Consider the following 20,440-nt stretch of genomic DNA (forward strand, 5'->3'; position numbering starts at 1 on the left):
CTCCTGGCTCCTGGCTTTGGATCAGTGCAGCTCTGGTCTTTGTAGCCATCTGGGGAGTGAACCAGTGGATGGAAGACCTCTCTTTCTGTACCTCTGCCTCTCTGTAACTCTGCCTTTCAAATAACTAAATAAATATTAAAGAAACCAAGAGATAACAAGTTGCCCATGTCACCTCTCCTCCAGCTCCAAGGAGCATAGTATGGAGAGAGATACCTCATCCCTTGCTTGGGAGACGGAATGTGAATTAAGCCCCGTCCTTAAACTTGAATCCCAGCACTAGTCCTGCCACGATAACAACCAAAGCCAGATGGGGCCCATGGCTCCTGCCCCAAGGCCCACACCTGCAGAATGAGTGTTTGGAGTGTTTGGAACTTCTTTAATAATGAGGCTAAGGCCCTGCCACTCTCACCATATCCCTAACCTCCTGCAGACAGCAGAGCAAGACTCCAGCTGCTGAGGAGAAGAGCAGGAAGAGGAACATGAGACATTGCCTTTGAGCTCAGAGTTGGTCCCATCACTATGAGATGCAGTACCTAATAGAACCCAAAAGCCTCTACCCCCAGGTCAGGGGTTGCAGAGGGAGCTCTAGAATTGCCCTGATATCAGGCAAGAGACCTGCACCTGGTGGGACAGATTTTTTTTTTAAGATTTACTTATTTATTTGAAAGAGTTACACACAGAGAGAGGCAGAGAGGCAGAGAGGGGGAGAGAGAGAGAGAGAGAGAGAGAGAGAGAGAGAGAGATCCTCCATCCACTAGTTCACTCCCCAGATGTCCACAAAGACTGGAGCTGCACTGATCCAAAGCCAGGAGCCAGGAGCTTCTTCCAGATCTCCCATGTGGCTACAGGGGCCCAAGGCCTTGGGCCGTCTTCTACTGCTTTCCCAGGCCATAGCAGAGAGCTGGATCAGAAGTGGAGCAGCGGGTCTCAAACCAGTGCCCACATGGAATGCCATCACTGCAGGCTGCAGTTTTACCCACTATGCCAAAGCACCGGCTCTGGAACAGATTCATCTCACTGTGTAGCACCACCAGCCTCACATGGGCCTGATGGGCACCCTGGAGACTATGAAGGGTGTGGTGACTGTGAAACCCAGGCGTGACCCAGCTTAGTGCCAATCCGGGAGTTCAACAGTTGGCCTTTATGACTCGAACACCAACCTTGGGCAGGCAGCAAAGAACCACAGGATAGTGTTGTGGAACTCAGTGCTATGTTCAAAAAATCCAGTGCTTGGCAGATTCAGATGGTGTCTGTATCCAAGCCGGTGCCTAAGAACAAAGCCTCTCAATTTGTCCCCATGCCAGTTGGAGCCCCACAAGCCCAGTTGGTTAATCCTATATTCTAGGTAGCATAACCTGTGGTTTGTGGGAGCACTCTCAGTTTATGAGTGCACACGAGCAGCTGACAGAGCATATCAGAGTTTGCTTTTGGTCCTATCCCTCATGCTGAACTGGTCTCAGCAGGTTATGGGCTCTGGATATGAACCAATATTGCAGCATTGGTGGCCATAGGACTATATTTGCAGGGATGGATGACCACTTTTTAGACACCTCCCAAATTCAATCTGAACAACACATCAACAGCAGATTTGGGGCAAAACTGAACTCAGGGCATCTTCTAGGACTGAAATAGTGAAGACACACCAACAATGCGCCTCCAGTAAACCTCAACTTAGGGTACCATTTAGTGCTCAAATAGCAAAAGTATCCTCAGGCTGGGAGAAAATAAACAACTATTTGCCAGCACTGTGGCACAGTGGGCTAAGCTTCCACCTGTGGTGCCAGCATCCCATATGAGTACCAGTTTGTGTCCCAGCTGCTTCACTTCTGATCCAGCTCTCTGCTGAGGCCTGGGAAAGCAGTAGAAGAGGGCTCAAGTCCTTGGGCGCCTGCACCCATGTGGGAGACCTGGAAAAAGCTCCTGGCTTCGGATCGGCGCAATTCCAGCCATTGTGATATCTGGGGAGTGAACCAGAAGATAGAAGACCTCTCTCTCTCTCTCTCTCTCTCTCTCTCTAACTCTGCCTTTCAAATAAATAAATAAGTTTAAAAACATAAAATAAACAACTACTTAGAATTTCTGAAAGGACAGCCACGAAGCAAAGTTACAACAACCAATCCTGAAAATGTGTAGATGATGATAAACACCAGTAAGTGTCAATAACTCTCAACAACCTATGACTTCACCTAATGAACAAAATAAAATGCCAGAAACTGACCAGCTAGAAACATACATTTTTTGGGCCAGTGCTGTGGCACAGTGGGTAAAGCCACTGCCTGCAGTGCTGGCATCCCATATAGGTGCCTGTTTGAGACCCAGCTGCTCCACTTCCGATCCAGCTCTCTGCTGTGGCCTGGGAAATCCATAGAAGACAGCCCAAATCCTTGGGCCCCTTGCACCCGCATGGGAGACCCAGAGGAAGCTCTTGGCTCCTGGCTTCAGATCGGCATGGCTCTGGCCATTGTGGCCAATTGGGGAGTGAACCAACAGATGGAGGACCTCTCTCTCTGCGTCTCTTTCTCTCTCTCTGTGTAACTCTTTCAAGTAAATACATAAATCTTTTAAAAAAAGAAACATACATTTTCAAATGCCATGAACTCATAGAACACAGAAATGATTTAATATTCTAAACAAGAGACTTTGCAGAGAGATGAAATCAAACTAATTCTCTGAAAAGTACAATAAGTGAAACAAAAAAAAGCAATTCAGAAGCTATCAATAGCAGAATAGAACAAACTAAATAAAGAATCACTGAGCTTAAAGACTGCTTCTCTGAAGATACATAATTGGAGCAGAAAATAAGGTCAGAGATCATTAGTTATAGTCAAGTTAACCAAGTCTACCCCAAGACATACTATAATCAAGCTCTCCAAGCTCAAGAGAGGATCCTGAAGTCTGTAGGATGAAAGAAGCAACAAATAAAGATATCCCAGTGTACTTAACAGCAGCACTTGCAGAAGAGATCTTCTGGGCCTGAAGCAAGTGAGATGAGACGTTCACAGTGTGGATAGAAAACAAATTAGCAGGCCAGCACTGCGGCTCACTTGGCTGATCCTCCGCCTGTGGCACCAGTACCCCAGGTTCTAGTCCTGGTTGGGGCGCTGGATTCTGTCCCGGTTGCTCCTCTTCCTGTCTAGCTCTCTGCTGTGGCCCGGGAGTGCAGTGGAGGATGGCCCAAGTGCTTGGGCCCTGCACCCCATGGGAGACCAGGAGGAAGCACTTGACTCCTGGCTTCGGATTGGCGCAGAGCGCCGGCTGTAGTGGCCATTTTGGGGGGTGAACCAACGGAAAAGGAAGACCTTTCTCTCTGTCTCTCTCGCTCTCTCACTGTCTAACCCTGCCTGTCAAAAAAAAAAAAATTAGCAGCCAAGAACACTGTTCCCAGAAAAGGTATCCTATAGAGACGAGGGACAGACAAAGAGAAACAAAGCAGGGAGACCTTATTCCACCAGACTCCTTATAAGGAGAAAAGAGTTCTTCTAACAAAAAGAAAGAGATATGAATAAGAAGAAAATACCAAAGAAAGGGTCCAAGATGGCTGAAAGCTGGTGCCTTGCGCTTGCCTTGGCCACAGAGAAGAACCAGGACAACAAAGGAAGGACAGCATTTTCAGATTTACTGCAGAAGTGATGGGAGGGCCAGTGTTGTGGCACAGCAGGTTGACCACTGCCTGCAATAGTGACCCCATCAGAGCACCAATTAGAGTCCCAGCTGCTCCACTTCTCATCCAGTTCCCCACTAATGCACCTGGGGAGGCAACAGAAAATGGCCCAAGTGGTTGGGCCCTTGCTACCCATGTGGGACACCTGGATGGAGTTCCAGGCTCCATGCTTTGGCGTGACCCAGCACTGACCATCGTGGCCATTTGGGGAGTGAATCAGTGAATGGAAGACCTCTCTTTGTAACTCTGCCTTTCAAGTAAATAAATAAACCCTTTTTAAGACACAAAAAAGTATTAGGAACACTGAACAATGGAGACTCGGAGAGCCAACATATAGAGAAGGAACAAAGCCCACTGCAACTCTTTTCCTAGCTTCCAGGCTGGGAGAGAACTTGACATTGCCAGGAAAAGGTAAGAAGAAAAGCTCAGCCAATGCCATCATTGCTAGAGACCAGCAGCCTTAACTACAGGAGAGTTCCACAGTCCTCCCAAGCTTTCAGTCCAGTATGGAAAGCTGACTGGGGTCCAAGAAACTGCTTTGCTCCAGAAAAAGGAACCCATAATGCCTCCTCCCCAAAGCCCTAGATAACAAGGTACTGTATCACAGCCACCATTAGACTCCATTCTGCTGTATGGGCCAGTAGGCAGCCCGAAGTTACAAACAGAAGCCCCTGGAAACAGCGTGGTTCACAGGGCAGATGTAAGGCCCCTCTGCATCCCACAGCTGCAGGATTGCCTGACACAAACTCTGTAGTCATGCTTGCTTGCTTTGTGTGATCTCCAGAAGTTGCCTTCCACATCCTGAAGCTGAGCACTGGCAGCAGCCAGTATACAAGTCCTAGAAGGGCCTGTGAAAGCCCCTCTCTGTATCCTTTGATTCTGGGCACTTGGTCATCAGAACACAATCCCCATTGTAAACTTGCTTATGCCATGAGACCTTGGGAAGGCTCCTTCTGGGTCCTGCACCTCTGGGATTCTGGCTGTTGGTCCAATCATCTCAGGAGTACAATAATCACCCGCACTTACCCCATGGTCAAAAAGGAAGGTCCTCTTTGCATGATATAGCTGCAGTTCTGCAGTTGGCAAGGTACCCTGTTTCCTACAGCTCTGAGACTGGGACTCTTGGTTCCATAAGCCCTGGGGATATCCACACTTGCCCTAAGGGATCTGAGGAAGGCCCTAACTGAATTCTACCACCTCAGGCTTGCAGCTGCCAGTGTGCAATCCCCAGCATAACCTGAATTGTCCCCCAGTGGGACTCAGGTAAGATTTTCATCTCTTCCTGCAGCTCTGGAACTGTGATTTCTGGTTCTATAAGCCCTTGAGAACTCAAGGGCTCAACCTGTGGGACTTGAGGGAGGCCCTGCCTTCATTCCAGTACTCTAGGCCTGCACCTGTCAGTGCACAGTCCCTAGTATAAGCCAAGGTTGCTGTGTGGGGCCTGGGTAAAGACTGCATTGCATTCTGCGGTTCTGAGACTGTGATTTGGTTCTGTAAGTCCCAAGGACACCCAAACTCACCTCATGGAATCAGAAGAAGGGCTAATCTGCATTCCACAGAGCCAGGACCACATCTGCCAGTACACAAACCCCAGCGTAACTGTACTTGCCCCATGGGACGTGGGTAAGGGTTCTACTGTATCCTATAGCTCTGAAATTGTGATTTACTAGTCATATGTTCTCTGGAAGGCAGAAAACTCATGGGTAAGAGTAACTATATTGACCAATTCAGCAAACAAAGGTCATTTATATAATGACAAAGGGGTCAATCCAATAAGAGGAAATAATAATTGTAAATATATATATGTGTGAGTGTGTGTCTGTGTGTGTGTGTGTGTGTGTGTAGACATGCATTCAATGTCAGAGCACCCAAAACAAGAAGCAAATATCAATCTACTTAAATGGAGAGGCAGACCTCAGGACAGTAATACAAAGGGACACTAATATTCCACTTTCAGAAATGGAGAGATCATCCATACAGAAAAATCAATAAAGAAACAGAACAAACAAATTGCACCCTAGCTCAAATGGACTTAACAAACATCTATAGAATGATCCATGTAGCAGTTGCAGAATTCAAACTCTTCTCAACAGCACATGCAACATTCTCCAGGATAGATCATATGGTAGGTCACAAAACAAGTCTCAACAAACTTTTAAAAGCACACATCTTGGGATGTCATTGTGGTGCAGTGAGTTAAACTGCCACTTGGGACATCAGCCTCCCATATCAGAGTGCTGGTTCAAGTCCAAACTATACTGCTTCTGATTCAGCTTCGTCCTAATGAAGCTCGGAAGGCAGTAGATGATGGCCCAAGTACTTGGGCCCCTGCCACATAGATGGGGTTCTCAGCTCTTGGCTTTGGCCTTGCTCAGCCTGAGGTGTTGCAAGCAATTAGGGAGTGGACCAGTGGATGAAAGATCACCCTCTGTCTCTACCTCTCTCTCACACTGTCTTTCAAATAAATAAATCTTTTTTAAAAAGATTTTTATGAAATCTCTTTCTTGGCCACAATGCAATAAAACTAAAAATCCATAATGAAAAAAACTTTCTAATTTTTTTAAAAATTTTACTTGAAAAAGCCAGAGACAGAAAGAGAGAGAGAGAGGTCCTCCAACTGTTTGTTCGTGTCTCAAATGCCAGCAATGGCTGGGACTGGACCAGGCCTAACTCAGGAACCTGAAATTCAATCCAGATATTCCACATGGATGGCAGAGACTCAACTACTTTATCCATCCAGCAGTTACCTTTCAGGGTGTACATTGGCAGGAAGCAGCATTGGAACTTACTGCTGCACCCTAGAGAACCAGAAAAAGGAGAACAAACCAAACCCAAAATTAGTAGCAGGAAACAACAAAACTCAGAGCAGAAAAAAAAATGGCATGGGAAGGACATTGTGGTACAGTGGGGGTGAAGTTGCCGCTTGGGGTGCCTGCGTACCATATTGGAATGCCTGGTTCATGTGCTGCCTCCTTTACTTCTGATTCACTATCTCTCTTTCAAATACATTTTTAAAAAATTAAAGTTTTTTATTTTATATATATATACACATACATACATACATCCCCCTCTGTTCTGTCTTTCAAATAAATAAACAAATCTTTAAAAAAAAGAGAGAGTAGGAACAAAAAAAAAAACAAGTATCAATGAAACAAAGAGTTGGTTCTGTGAAAGAATAAACAAAACTGATAAAGTTTTTATGTAAACTCAATAAGAAAAAAAATAAGACTTAAAAAATAAAATCACCTCCACCTTGCGGCGCCGGCACACCGGGTTCTAGTCCCGGTCGGGGCACCGGATTCTGTCCCGGTTGCCCCTCTTCCAGGCCAGCTCTCTGCTATGGCCAGGGAGTGCAGTGGAGGATGGCCCAGGTGCTTGGGCCCTGCACCCCATGGGAGACCAGGAAAAGCACCTGGATCCTGGCTCCTGCCATCGGATCAGCGCGGTGCGCCGGCTGCAGCGGCGGCCATTGGAGGGTGAACCAACGGCAAAGGAAGACCTTTCTCTCTGTCTCTCTCTCTCACTGTCCACTCTGCCTGTCAAAAAAAAAAAATTAAAAAAAAAATCAGAGATAAAAAGGGAGACAATGGGGCGGTGGCATTGTGGTGCAGTAGGTTGTCACTATTTAGGACTCTGCCAACCCATATCAATGTGGCCACTCAACTTCCAATCCAGCATTCTCGCTAATGTGCTTGGGGAAGGCAGCAAATTATGTCCCAAATACCTGGGTTCCTGCCACCCTCGTGAAAGACCTGGATGGAGTTTGGTCAGGCTCCTGGTTTTGGCCTGGCCTAACCCTGGCTGTTGCAGCCATTTGGGGATGGAAGATATCTCTCTCTGTCTCTCCCCTTCTCTGTTGCTCTGCCTTTCAAATATATATATATATATATATATATATATATATATATGAAGGGAAACATTATAACTGATCATAGATATTCAAAGGGTTGTTATGAATTTTTATGAAGAATAATACAGCTACAAATTTGATAACCTAGAAGAGGACGAATTCCTGAATACCTACACCTCACAAAGGATCATGAAGAAATAGAATACCTGAACAGACCAATAGAGTAGCAAGATTCAATCAATTAATAAAAAGCCTAACATCAGAGAAAAGGTCAAGATCAGATGGCTTCACTGCTAAAGTCAAGCAAACATTAAGAGTTAGTACAGGGGCCGGCGCTGTGGCACAGCAGGTTAAAACCCTGGCCTGAAGAGCCAGCATCCCATATGGGTGCCGGTATAAGACCTGGCTACTCCACTTCCAATCCAGCTCTCTGCTACGACCTGGGAAAGCAGCAGAAGATGGCCCAAGTCCTTGGGCCCCTGCACCCATGTGGGAGACTTGGAAGAAGCTCCTGGCTCCTGGCTTCAGATCAGCGCAGCTCCAGCCATTGCAGCCATCTGGGGAGTGAACCAGCAGATGGAAGACTTCTCTCTCTCTCTCTCTCTCTGCCTCTCCTCTCTGTCTCTCTGCCTCTCCTCTCTCTCTGTAACTCTGACTTTCAAATAAATAAATAAATCTTAAAAAAAGAGTTAGTACAAAGTTTGCTTAAATGATTCCAGAAAACAGAAAAGGAGGAATTCTTCCAAACTTTTCTATGAGATCAGCATTACCTTGATACCAAAACCAGAAAAGGACCCAATACACACACACACAAAAGCACTAAGGTCAATATTTTTGATGAATGTAGATGTAAAAATCCTCAAGAAAATACTAGCAAACTGAATCCAATGACACATTTAAAAGATTATTCATCCCAAGGACACAAGGATAGTTCGACATTTGCAAGTCAATAAATGAGATAGTCCGCATCAACAGAATGAAGGCCAAAAATCATGGGGTCCTCTCAACAGACGCAGAAAGGACACTTGATAAAATTCAACATCCCTTCATGATTACAAACTTTTAACAAATGCGGCACAGAAGGAACATGCCTCAACAAAATAAAGGCCAAGTATAGTAAACCAACAACTGACATCATCCTGGATGAGGGAAGTTTTGAAGGCTTTCTCTCTGAGATCTGCAACATGACGAGGAGGCCCACTTTTACCACTTTAATTCAAGAAATCCTAGCTACAGCAGTTAGGCAAGAGAAACAACTGAAGGGCATTCAAACTGGAAAGGAGGAAGTCAAGCTGTCAGTTTGCAGATGACATCATCTACCACATAAAAAACCCCAAAGTCCACAAAGAAATGATTAGAACTAATAATAAGATCCAACGAGTGTCAATGTACCAAAACCAGTAGTGATATTATACACCAATAGCAAATTATCTGAACAAGAAATTGAAAAAGCAATTATATTTCCAATAACTCCAAAAATAAATATTAAAAGTTATAAGGAACTCAATTCCATAGCAAAAACAAACAATCCAATTTTAAAATGGGCACACAAAGGAATATTGCTCAGCCATAAAAAAAGAATGAAATCTTGGTATTTGCATCAAAATGCATAGAACTGGAGAGCATTATAGTAGGTGAAATAAGCCAGAAGTAATAAGACACAGAAAGACAAATACCATATGTTCTTTCACATATATAGAAGTGAAAAATGATAGAAAAAGTAATTGGTTAGAAAAAATTGGAAAGTTAGAAAAGTGATTAGTAGAGGCTGAGAAGAGTGGGGTGAAGGGAGAATAGAGAGAGGTAGAGGGAAAGGCTTTGGCACATGGTTAGGCTGAGGCTTGGGATGCCTACATCCCATATCAACTGCCTGGCTCTAAGTCCCAGCTTATCGGCTTCTGATCCAGCTTCCTGCTAATGCACATCCTGGAAGGCAGATTAGGTTCTAATGTTCTACAGCACAGAAAGTGGGTGGAATACAGTTCATAACAATGTATTATATATCATGTAAAGAAGGGAAAGAGTTGGGGCCAGTGCTGTGGCATGGCAAGTAAAGCCACTGCGTGCAGTGCTGGCATCCCATGTGGGTGCCGGTTCAAGTCCGAGCTGCCCCGGGAGCTCCAGGAGCCTGGAGCTCCATCCAGATCTCTAACATGGGTGCTGGGGCCCAAGCACTTGGGCTATCACTTGCTGTTTCTCCAGGTGTATTATCTGAGAACCAGATCAGAAGTAGAGCAGCCAGGACTTGAACCAGCACTCAAAGTGTGCCAGTGTCACAGGTGGTGGCTTAACCTGCTGTGCTACAACACCAGCCCCGAACCACTGCTTCTTAATATACTTATTTCTCAGGAGAGACTCCTGAACTTTACCCAGAAACCTTGCACAACATCATGCTCTATTTCTGGAAGCTGTTGAAATTTGAGTGAACTTTGGCTAGAAACAGTAAGCGATTTGCTTCATGCCTTTCCATATTCAACAGGGCTGCATCTCAGAAACCTGGCAAGAGTTTTTCAGTATCTCTCACTCTGTGCAGCAACTATTTCTGCCTTCCTCAAACTGTATCAACCTTTGCTAGAAGACTCCATTTCCATAGACCGACTGTTCAAGAGCGTCACCAAGATAAGTTTTAGCCATAAATTCTCAGGTATTACTTTATTTTCACAGGAGGCACTCTTCACCTATAGTTAGAAAAGCTAATTGAGTTTAGATGCCTAGTACTTAATCAGGTCCTAGTTCAGTGTTCCTACCCAGTGCTTACTTTCTTCATCTAAAGCTCAATTGTAAATTTCCAACCATATGTTACGCTAATTATTAAACTGAATTTTCCTGAAATTTTATATTCTTAAATAACTTAGGGATTGCAAGTTGGAGAAACTTGGGTTAACCTCCTTCACTATCCCTCACTAGCTAGGTAACCTTCATGAGTTATGGCTCTCTGAGCCTATTTCCTCACCCCCACATGGAGGTAAATACCACCTCCTTTTCAGCACTATTATGAAGATTAGAACTATCATACCCAAAGGGTTGACTTAGTAAATTGCCAGGTACATAATAGGTAATACTATAGTACTTCTTCTTCTTCTTCTTCTTTTTTTTTTTTTTTTTGACAGGCAGAGTGGACAGTGAGAGAGAGAGACAGAGAGAAAGGTCTTCCTTTGCCGTTGGTTCACCCTCCAATGGCCGCCACGGTCGGCGCGCTGCGGCCTGCGCACCGCGCTGATCCGATGGCAGGAGCCAGGATCCAGGTGCTTTTCCTGGTCTCCCATGGGGTGCAGGGCCCAAGCACCTGGGCCATCCTCCACTGCACTCCCTGGCCACAGCAGAGGGCTGGCCTGGAAGAGGGGCAACCGGGACAGAATCCGGCGCCCCGACCGGGACTAGAACCCGGTGTGCCGGCGCCGCTAGGCGGAGGATTAGCCTAGTGAGCCGCGGCGCCAGCCTTTTTTTTTTTTTTTTTTTTTTGGATAGGCAGAGTGGACAGTGAGAGAGAGAGACAGAGAGAAGGGTCTTCCTTTTCCGTTGGTTCACCGTTCAATGGCTGCTGCAGCCGGCGCACTGCGCTGATCCGAAGGCAGGAGCCAGGTGCTTTTCCTGGTCTCCCATGTGGGTGCAGGGCCCAAGCACCTGGGCCATCCTCCACTGCACTCCCTGGCCACAGCAGAGGGCTGGCCTGGAAGAGGAGCAACCGGGACAGAATCTGGCGCCCTGACCGGGACTAGAACCCGGTGTGCCGGCACCGCAGGCGGAGGATTAGTCTAGTGAGCTGCAGCGCTGGCCATATAGTACTTCTTCTTTATGATTTTTTGAACACTGGGTTAATGATTTATATAGGGCTATTTCACCCTACACTAAATGACTCCAGATGCTGCCTCTTCTTTTTTTTAGTTGTCTTTTCCCCCTGCTTTTAGGCAGTAGGCTATCATTTATCATTACTGTCACTAGAACTGGTTAAAAGACACTGGTTGAAAGAGTAGCACCTATTCCCTCTCTCACTTCCTTTACAATTTGCTGCTTTTGGTCTGTTTCATACTGGAAAATCATAGGGCAAAACTATCAGAAATGTGTCTAAATGAAGAGTAGGTGCAGGGGAAGGCTTCGGCACACGGTTAGGTTGATGACTGATATGCCTATATCCCACATCAAGGGCTTAGTTCCATGTCCCAGCTTCTCGGCTTCTGATCCACCCTCTTGCTAACCCACATCCTAGAAGGCAGCAGATGATTTCTCAAGTAATTGGGTCCCTATCATCCATATGGGGAGACACAGATTAGGTTCCAGGCGCCCGGCTTTGGCTTGCCAAGCCCTGGCTTTTGCAGGCATTTGAGGGAGTGAGCCAGCAGACACAAGATTTCTTTGAGTCTTTTAAATAAAATGAAAATAAGTTAAACTTATAAAAAAATAGAATAAAGAAGATTCTTTTCACAGGAAATACAGAGACTCTATTAGAACACAGTCTTGAGCCGGCGCCGTGGCTCAATAGGCTAATCCTCCACCTTGCGGCGCCGGCACACCGGGTTCTAGTCCCGGTTGGGGCGCCGGATTCTGTCCCGGTTGCCCCTCTTCCAGGCCAGCTCTCTGCTATGGCCAGGGAGTGCAGTGGAGGATGGCCCAGGTGCTTGGGCCCTGCACCCCATGGGAGACCAGGAAAAGCACCTGGCTCCTGGCTCCTGCCAGGATCAGCGCGGTGCGCCGGCTGCAGCGGCGGCCATTGGAGGGTGAACCAACGGCAAAGGAAGACCTTTCTCTCTGCGTCTCTCTCTCTCACTATCCACTCTGCCTGTAAAAAAAAAAAAAAAAAAAAAAAAAAAAAAAAAAAAAAAAAAAAAAAAAAAAAAAAAGAACACAGTCTTATTGCTGTTTATTATAACTGTTCATAACTCATTTTTAGTCATTTACATATTATCCACAGGGCCAAATAAATGGGAAAATGAGCATTTAAACGTTTTACAGAGAAGATAAGCAAAATATACAATTCCAGAGTTAATATGGGATGCCACAGGGATATGGCTCAGGGACATGTTAGGAAGTAGTAGTAATAAATCCTTCCCATTTATTCTTACTGTGAAAACTTCAAAAGTCACCATTCTTAATGTCAAGCTGGTTAGGGACTTAATATATATTGAATATCTATTACATGGTAGGAGCTCAGTATATGTGATCTCATTGCTGAAATAGCTCCCAGAATTATAATACCCATATATTGTGAACAAACAGATGTCCAGAAAGGCTACAGTGACTTATGCAAGCTGAAAAGCACCAGAACAGGAATTGAAAGTTAGGTTTGCCCAGTATCAAAGTTCAGGCTTCTAGAACTCTCTGTTGATTTGTAGAGCCCGATATCTGCTTTATGTAAGAACTTACTTCCTCTCTGGCAACAAATTAAAATGAGGAAGTATAATAGAAAATAGACTAGCAACCATAATCAAAATATATATAAAGTACCTATGACATAATTTTAAATGTAGGAGACCTCCTTGGAAAAGAATTAACTCTACTAAGACATAAAGTAAGGGACCTGTGCTGTGCCACAGTGGGTAAAGCGCTGCCTGTAGCACCAGCATCCCATATGGGCACTGGTTTGAGACCCAGCTGCTCCACTTTTTGTTTTATTTATTTTTTTGACAGGCAGAGTGGACAGTGAGAGAGAGAGACAGAGAGAAAGGTCTTCCTTTTCCGTTGGTTCACCCTCCAATGGCCGCCGCGGCTGGCGCACCGCGCTGATCCGAAGGCAGGAACCAGGTGCTTCTCCTGGTCTCCCATGCAGGTGCAGGGCCCAAGCACTTGGGCCATCCTCCACTGCACTCCCTGGCCACAGCAGAGAGCTGGCCTGGAAGAGGGGCAACTGGGATAGAATCCGGTGCCCCGACTGGGACTAGAACCCGGTGTGCTGGCGCTGCTAGGCGGAGGATTAGCCTATTGAGCCGCGGCACCGGCTGCTGCTCCACTTCTGATCCAGCTCTCTGCTAATGCACCTGGAAAAACAGTGGAAGAAGATGGCTCAAGTGCTTGGCTCCTGCACCCACATGGGAGACCCAGAAGAAGCTCCTAGCTCCTGCCTTTGGACTGTCACAGCTCCAGCTAAGGTGGTCATCTGTGTAGTGAACCAGTGGATGAAGACCTCACTCTACCTCTGCCTCTGCCTCTGTAACTCTGCTTTTCAAATGAATAAATAAATCTTAAAAAAAAAAGACATAAAGAAAGAGACCTGAATAAACAGGAAAAGGAAACTATGATCTTCGGCTGGGAAAATGTTATACTGTAAAGAAATCAGTGCCTCAATGACAAAGAAAAAAAAATCCAACAAGGTTTTGTGGAAACTGGACTGATTCTAAATTATATATGCGAGAATAAAGGTTCATGAGGCACATGAATAGCTAGTATAATTCTGAAACAAAAGAAGCAAAGAGTAGAGATTTGCCCTGCCCTAATAATAAGGAAAATATAAACCCTTAATAATTAAAACAATGTGGTACTGATGAGGTATATAACAGGCAATGGAACAAAACAGAATCCAGGAATGAACCCATGTATATATAGGAACTTGGCATATAGGAAGAAAGGAATATTTAATAAATGGAACTGGGGAATGGCTATACTACATTTAAAAAATAAGCTAGCTCTCACAGAATTTACAAAATAAATGACTATATTAAAGACTTGACTTGGAAGTAAACATTAGAAAACTATAAGAAAATGTAGAAAAATATCTTTACAACCCAAGGGTAGGTGAGGATTTTTTAAAGATTTATGTTCTTTATTTGAAAGGCAGAGTTACAGGGATTGGGAGAGAGCTCTTCTACCCACTGATTCACTCCTCAAATGTCCGCAATGGCCAGAGCTGGGCCAATCTGAAGCCAGGAGCCAGGAGCTTCTTCTGGGTCTTCCACGTGGGTACAAGGGCCCAAGGACTTGGGCCATCTTCTACTGTTTTCCCAGGCCATAGCAGAGAGCTGGACAGGAAGGGGAGCAGCCGGGACTCAAACCAGCAGCTATATGGGATGCCGACCCTGATGGCGGTGGCTTTACCCACTACCCCACAGCACTAGCCCTGGTAAGGGAGAATTCATTAAATAAGACTGCGAAGCACATATCATAAGGTATAAATTGATGGGTCTGACAAGACCAAAAACTTCTTGGCGAGTGGAGAAGTGTGCTGACAGCTACAATTTATTTTGAAATATGTACTGATAGATGTAATTTATTTCAAATAAAAAAGGATGAATGAATGACTAGACATTGATACATGCATAGTTATATGTGATAAAGCAAGTATAATAAAATTATATGAAGGTACTTCAAAAAGCTCATGGAAAATGGAATTAACAAAACAGTTTTGAAATTCATGTATACTTTTTTCCATTAATATGCATTTCCATAAACTTTTTGAAGACTCCCATAGAATATAGGTGGTGGTTATGTATGTTCATTGTGCTGTTATTCCAATTTTTTCTGTAAACATGAAATTAAAATAAAAGCTTAGTAAAAATTAAACACTACTGTGATACTATGATAGATATGTATTTTGGTTTTTGTCAACAGTTCCTGGTTTATAATTCCTTCCACAACATAGGTCATACAAACTCTAATCTTCCCCCTGTCACACCACTGCTGTAGAGCTGCTGACCACAAATAAATTTTCACCTACCTTCTCACATAATATATAAGGTTAGCCGGCGCTGCGGCTCACTAGGCTAATCCTCCGCCTTGCGGCACCGGCACACCGGGTTCTAGTCCCGGTCAGGGCGCCAGATTCTGTCCCGGTTGCCCCTCTTCCAGGCCAGCTCTCTGCTGTGGCCAGGGAGTGCAGTGGAGGATGGCCCGAGTCCTTGGGCCCTGCACCTGCATGGGAGACCAGGAGAAGCACCTGGCTCCTGCCTTCGGATCAGCGCGGTGCGCCGGCTGCAGCGCGCCGGCCGCGGCGGCCATTGGAGGGTGAACCAATGGCAAAGGAAGACCTTTCTCTCTGTCTCTCTCTCTCTCACTGTCCACTCTGCCTGTCAAAAAAAAAAATAAGGTAATCATTTTATTTTTTAAAAAATTTCTATTTGTAGGGCCGGCGCTGTGGTGTAGCGGGTAAAGCCGCTGCATGTGGTGCCAGCATCCTATATGGGCGCTGGTTTAAGGCCTGGCTGCTCCACTTCCAATTCAGCTCTCTGCTATGGCCTAGGAAAGCAGTAGAAGATGGCTCAAGTCCTTGAGCCCCTGCTCCTGCGTGGGAGACCCGGAGGAAGGTCCTGGCTCCTGGCTTGGGCTCAGCGCAGCTCCAGCCATTGCAGCCAATTGGGGAATGAATCAGCGGATGGAAGACTTCTCTCTCTGCCTCTCCTTCTCTCTCTGTGTAGCTCTGACTTTCAAATAAATAAATAAATCTTTAAAAAAATTTCTATTTGTTTGAAAGGCAAAGAGAAGGGCCGGCGCTGCAGCTCATTAGGCTAATCCTCCACCTTGTGGCGCCGGCACACTGGGTTCTAGTCCCGGTCGGGGCACCAGATTCTGTCCCGGTTGCCCCTCTTCCAGTCCAGCTCTCTGCTGTGGCCAGGGAGTGCAGTGGAGGATGGCCCAAGTGCTTGGGCCCTGCAGCCCATGGGAGACCAGGAGAAGTACCTGGCTCCTGCCATCGGATCAGCGCGGTGCGCCGGCCGCAGAGCGCTGGCCACGGTGGCCATCGGAGGGTGAACCAATGGCAAAGGAAGACATTTCTCTCTGTCTCTGTCTCTCTCACTGTCCACTCTGCCTGTCAAAAAAAAAAAAAAAAAAAGAGTGAAAGGCAAAGAGAAGTTTCCCATCTGCTGGTTAACTCTTGAAATGCTGGCAATAGTCAGGACTGGACCAGGCCTTACCCAGGAGCTGGCAACTCCATCCAGGCCCCCCACATGGGTGGCAGGACTCAACCACTTGAGCCATCACCTGCTGCCTCCCAAAGCATCAGCAGAGAGCTAAGATTTCCATTTGGGAAGGGTTCCTGCCCCATATTTGAGGAAGAAAGGCTGACATATCTGGACAGGCGTCACTGGGATTTCTTACTCACTTGATTAGAATTAGATCTTACCAAAGCCTTTTTGTCCAATCACATTTCAAGCCAGCTGTCCACACTTCAAACATGTCTGTGCAATGAAGTCTCCATAAAAGCCCCAAAGGACAGGGTTTGGAGAGCTTCTGCATAGTCGGACATGTGCAGGTTTCTGGAGGGTGATGAAGCTGGAGAAGGCATGGAAGCTTGATGCCCCTGCCCGCATACCTTGCTTTATGCATCTCTTCGTCCATATCACATCCTTTGTAATATCCTTTATAATGAATCAGCAATTTTCTGGAGTCACTCCAAGGAAGTGAACCCAAGGAAGGGGTTGTGGGAAGACTGGTTTATATAACCAGTCGTAAGCACAGGTAAAACCACACAGGGCTTGTCACTGGCATCTATTTATTTTTTTAAATTTTATTGAAGAAATACAAACTTCATGCATTTCATATATACAAATTTAGGAACATAGTGATTCTTCCCACCCTACCTCCCTCCCGCCCATACTCCCAACTTTCTTCCTTCTTTTTCTCCTATTCCCATTCTTATTTTTTCCAAAGGTCTATTTGCAGTTAACTTTATACTCATAACTCTCTACACTAAGCAGAGAGTTCAACTAGTATGAAGAAAAAAGAAAACAAACGACAGTGTCTCTAAACAGTGAAGACAAGGGCTGTTCAAAGTCATCACATCATAAAGTGTCAAATTCACTCCTATAGAGTACTTTTCAGGTACTCTATTAGTTACCACAGATCAGGGAGAACACATGTTATCTGTCTTTTGGGGATTGGCTTATAAAGTGGAAGGGGGCAGTATTGGGAACCGAGCCTTCAACCTGCGGGATATGATGCTGTCCCCAGGACAGTGTTAGATGTGAATTAAAGTGGAGGCCACCCAGCTGATATCCACTGCAGAACTGGCTGCTTGCCTTGCCTGCTGGTGGTGACAAGTCTTAACATTTTCCAGGTCACAAAAGTAACTGGTGTTGTAAGCGTATAATAGGACAAACTAAGCCTAGGTTTGTTTTTCCAATTCAACTTCTGTTAAAAAAAATACTGTGTATAAAGTTTAAACAAATTGTGACCAATTGGAAAAGATATTTGACACATACTTGCAGGTACACGCATAGTGAAAAGATATCTGCTGGGGACTGGCATTGTGGTGTAATGGGTAAAGCCCCAGCCTGTGACACCAGCATCCTATATGGATGCTGGTTTGAGACCCGGCTGCTCTGCTTCCAATCCAGCTCCCTGATATTGCACCTGGGAAAGCAGCTGAAGACAGCTAAAGTGCTTGGCCCCCGTGTGCACATGGGAGACCTGGAAGAGGCTCCTAATTTCTGGTTTTGGTCTGGCCCAGCCCTGGCCATTGCAGTTGTCTAGGGAGTGAACCAGTGGAAGGAAGATCTTTCTCTCTAGCTCTCTCTCTGTAACTCTGACTTCAAAATAAATAAATCTTTAAATAAAAAAACCAGATATTTGCTATGTATATACATGTGTGTATATATACACAAGTCTGACAAGGAACTTCTGTAAGCAACCAGAAAAAGTAGTAACCTAATAGAAAATTTGAAAGACAGATAAATAAGCATTTTATAGAATATGAAAACTCAAATGGCTAATAAGCATAAAAATAAAATATCAACTTCATCAAAGGAATATAAATTCAAAGATAATAGGATTCACAAAAATTAAGTTATATGATATTAATACTGGCAATAATAAGAAGTAGGAATCTTTATGTATTATTTATAGGAATACAAATTAGTATAGCTATTATCTAGAGCAATCTGGCAATTTTTTTTATTTGACAGATAGAGTTAGATAGTGAGAGGGAGAGACAGAGAGAAAGGTCTTTCTTCCGCTGGTTCACTCCCCAAATGGCCACTATAGCCGGAGCTATGCCGATCTGAAGCCAGGAGCCAGGTGCTTCCTCCTGGTCTCCCATGAGGGTGCAGGGGCCCAAGGACTTGGGCCATCCTCCACTGCACTCCCGGGCCACAGCAGAGAGCTGGACTGGAAGAGGAGCAACCGGGACTAGAACTGGGTGCCCATATGGGATGCCGGCACCGCAGGCACAGGATTAACCAAGTGAGCCATAGTGCTGGCCCCTAATCTGTCAATTTTCAGTGAAAAACCTACATGCATATTTCATAGGACACAGAAATTCTATACCTGTGTATATACTTTAGACAAACTAGTACATGAGCACAAAGAGACACATACATCTGTGAGATTTCCCTACAGCACTCTATGTAATACCAAGAACTGGAAACAATGATCCATTCATCATTGAAATAAATACAGTGGGGGCAGGTGTTTTGTGTAGCTGCTTGGAATGTCTGCATTCCATATCCGAGTGTCTGGATGTGAGCCCTGACTGTGCTTCTGAATACAGATTCCTGCTAACACATACCTCCTGGCTTTGGCCTGACCCAGCCCTGGCTGTTGTGGGCATTTGAGGAGTGAACCAGAGGATGGAAGATGTCTCTGTCTCTCTGCCTTTCAAATAAAATGAATATCAATTTCAAACTTTTAAAAATCAGTATCTGATGGAACATAATCCAGCAGTCAAGAAGACTGAATATGGCTAGATCTCAAAAATAACACTGAGGGGCTGGCATTGTAACACTGCAGCATAAACATCTGCTTGTGACATCAGCATCCTATATCAGATTGCAGGTTTCAGTTCCGGATGCACTGCTTCCAATCTAGCTCCCCACTAACGTGCATGGGAAGGCAACAAAAGATGGCCCAAGTGCTTGGGGCCCTGCCACTCATGTGGGAAACCAGGATGGAGTTCCTGGCTCCTGGCTTCGGCCTGGCCCACACCTGGCTGTTGTGGTCATTTAGGGAGCGAACCAGGCAACAAAAAGTCTCTCTGCCCACTCTCTTTGCCGCTCTGCCTTTCAAATCAACGGATCAGTCTTAAAAACAAACATCAGGTCAAAAAAGTAAGAAAAAAATTGAGATGTGTAAGCACAATACCATTCATATCAAAAATGGGGAAAAATGACCATATGAACAATAGTATGTTCTGTGCAAACACGCATGTTTAAGTATACACTTGGAAGGACACATACCAAATACTCAAGAATGGATGACTTATGGGTAATAAGGAGGAAGGAACTGGATCAGGAATAAGGACTGAAATGGACAAAAACTAAAGAAAATCAAACACAACAAGGGTCATGGAACTGGCCACCTCCATGTCACATGGCTTACCTGAGCACACAGCACATGAGCAGCAGATGGGTGGGGACATTAGCTGGATTGAGCATGCTGGGCGTGTCTGACTTCATACAGGCCAGGAAGGCCCGCATTCGTCTGTTCTTGTCTTCAACCGCTTTGCCTAGCCAGAGCTTCTTGAGGTTTGGGCAAGTCCATTCCCGAAATGTCAGTGCAGACACAAGCTCAGGGGTTTGAGGTGACTTCCCTTTATAGGCAGACCACTCTTTGAGGATCACAGAAGGAACTGGAAAGAAGAAATGGTGGAAACATGGGCTCTAAGATAACCTCTGAGTATTTCTGCAGTCGGTCACAATTCAGAAGATCTATCGCATTTCAACCTTTCTTAATTTTTTTCTCAGTAGTTTTTTTTTTTGTGTTCTATTTTTGATTCTTCATTAACAATAATTACTCCTATGTTGGGGCTCTAGTGTGACATTTCAATACACATATATAATGTATCACTATCATTTTTATTGTTAGCAATAGTAACAGCATGCATAGCAAGCATTACCTGCTTGATACACATTAAGTACTTTACATATATTATCTCACGAAATCCTGAGAGAATTATTATGACAACATTATCAAAAACATGGTGTTCATTTTGCAGATGAAGAAATCAAGGCTCAATGTCACACAATGCTGAACTACTAGAGTGAGCATCAAGTGGGAGGATGTGGGTA

At 45.0% G+C, this 20,440-nt stretch overlaps 1 protein-coding gene across 3 annotated transcripts in view; it reads right to left on the reverse strand.

Annotated features, from left to right (window-relative positions):
* The window catches only part of FAM120C (family with sequence similarity 120 member C), a 111,694-nt gene that overhangs the window by 25,013 nt on the left and 66,241 nt on the right, over positions 1-20,440 (reverse strand). For all 3 annotated transcript variants that reach the window (XM_002720026.6, XM_089324764.1, XM_089324765.1), the window contains exon 10: positions 19,752-20,001. In XM_002720026.6, the coding sequence (XP_002720072.3) occupies positions 19,752-20,001 (250 nt within the window). The remainder of the gene's footprint in view (positions 1-19,751; positions 20,002-20,440) is intronic.

This window comes from Oryctolagus cuniculus, chromosome X (assembly GCF_051225735.1).
Source record: "Oryctolagus cuniculus isolate XC-2025 breed Fujian yellow rabbit chromosome X, ASM5122573v1, whole genome shotgun sequence".
NCBI classification, from domain to species: Eukaryota; Metazoa; Chordata; class Mammalia; order Lagomorpha; family Leporidae; genus Oryctolagus; species Oryctolagus cuniculus.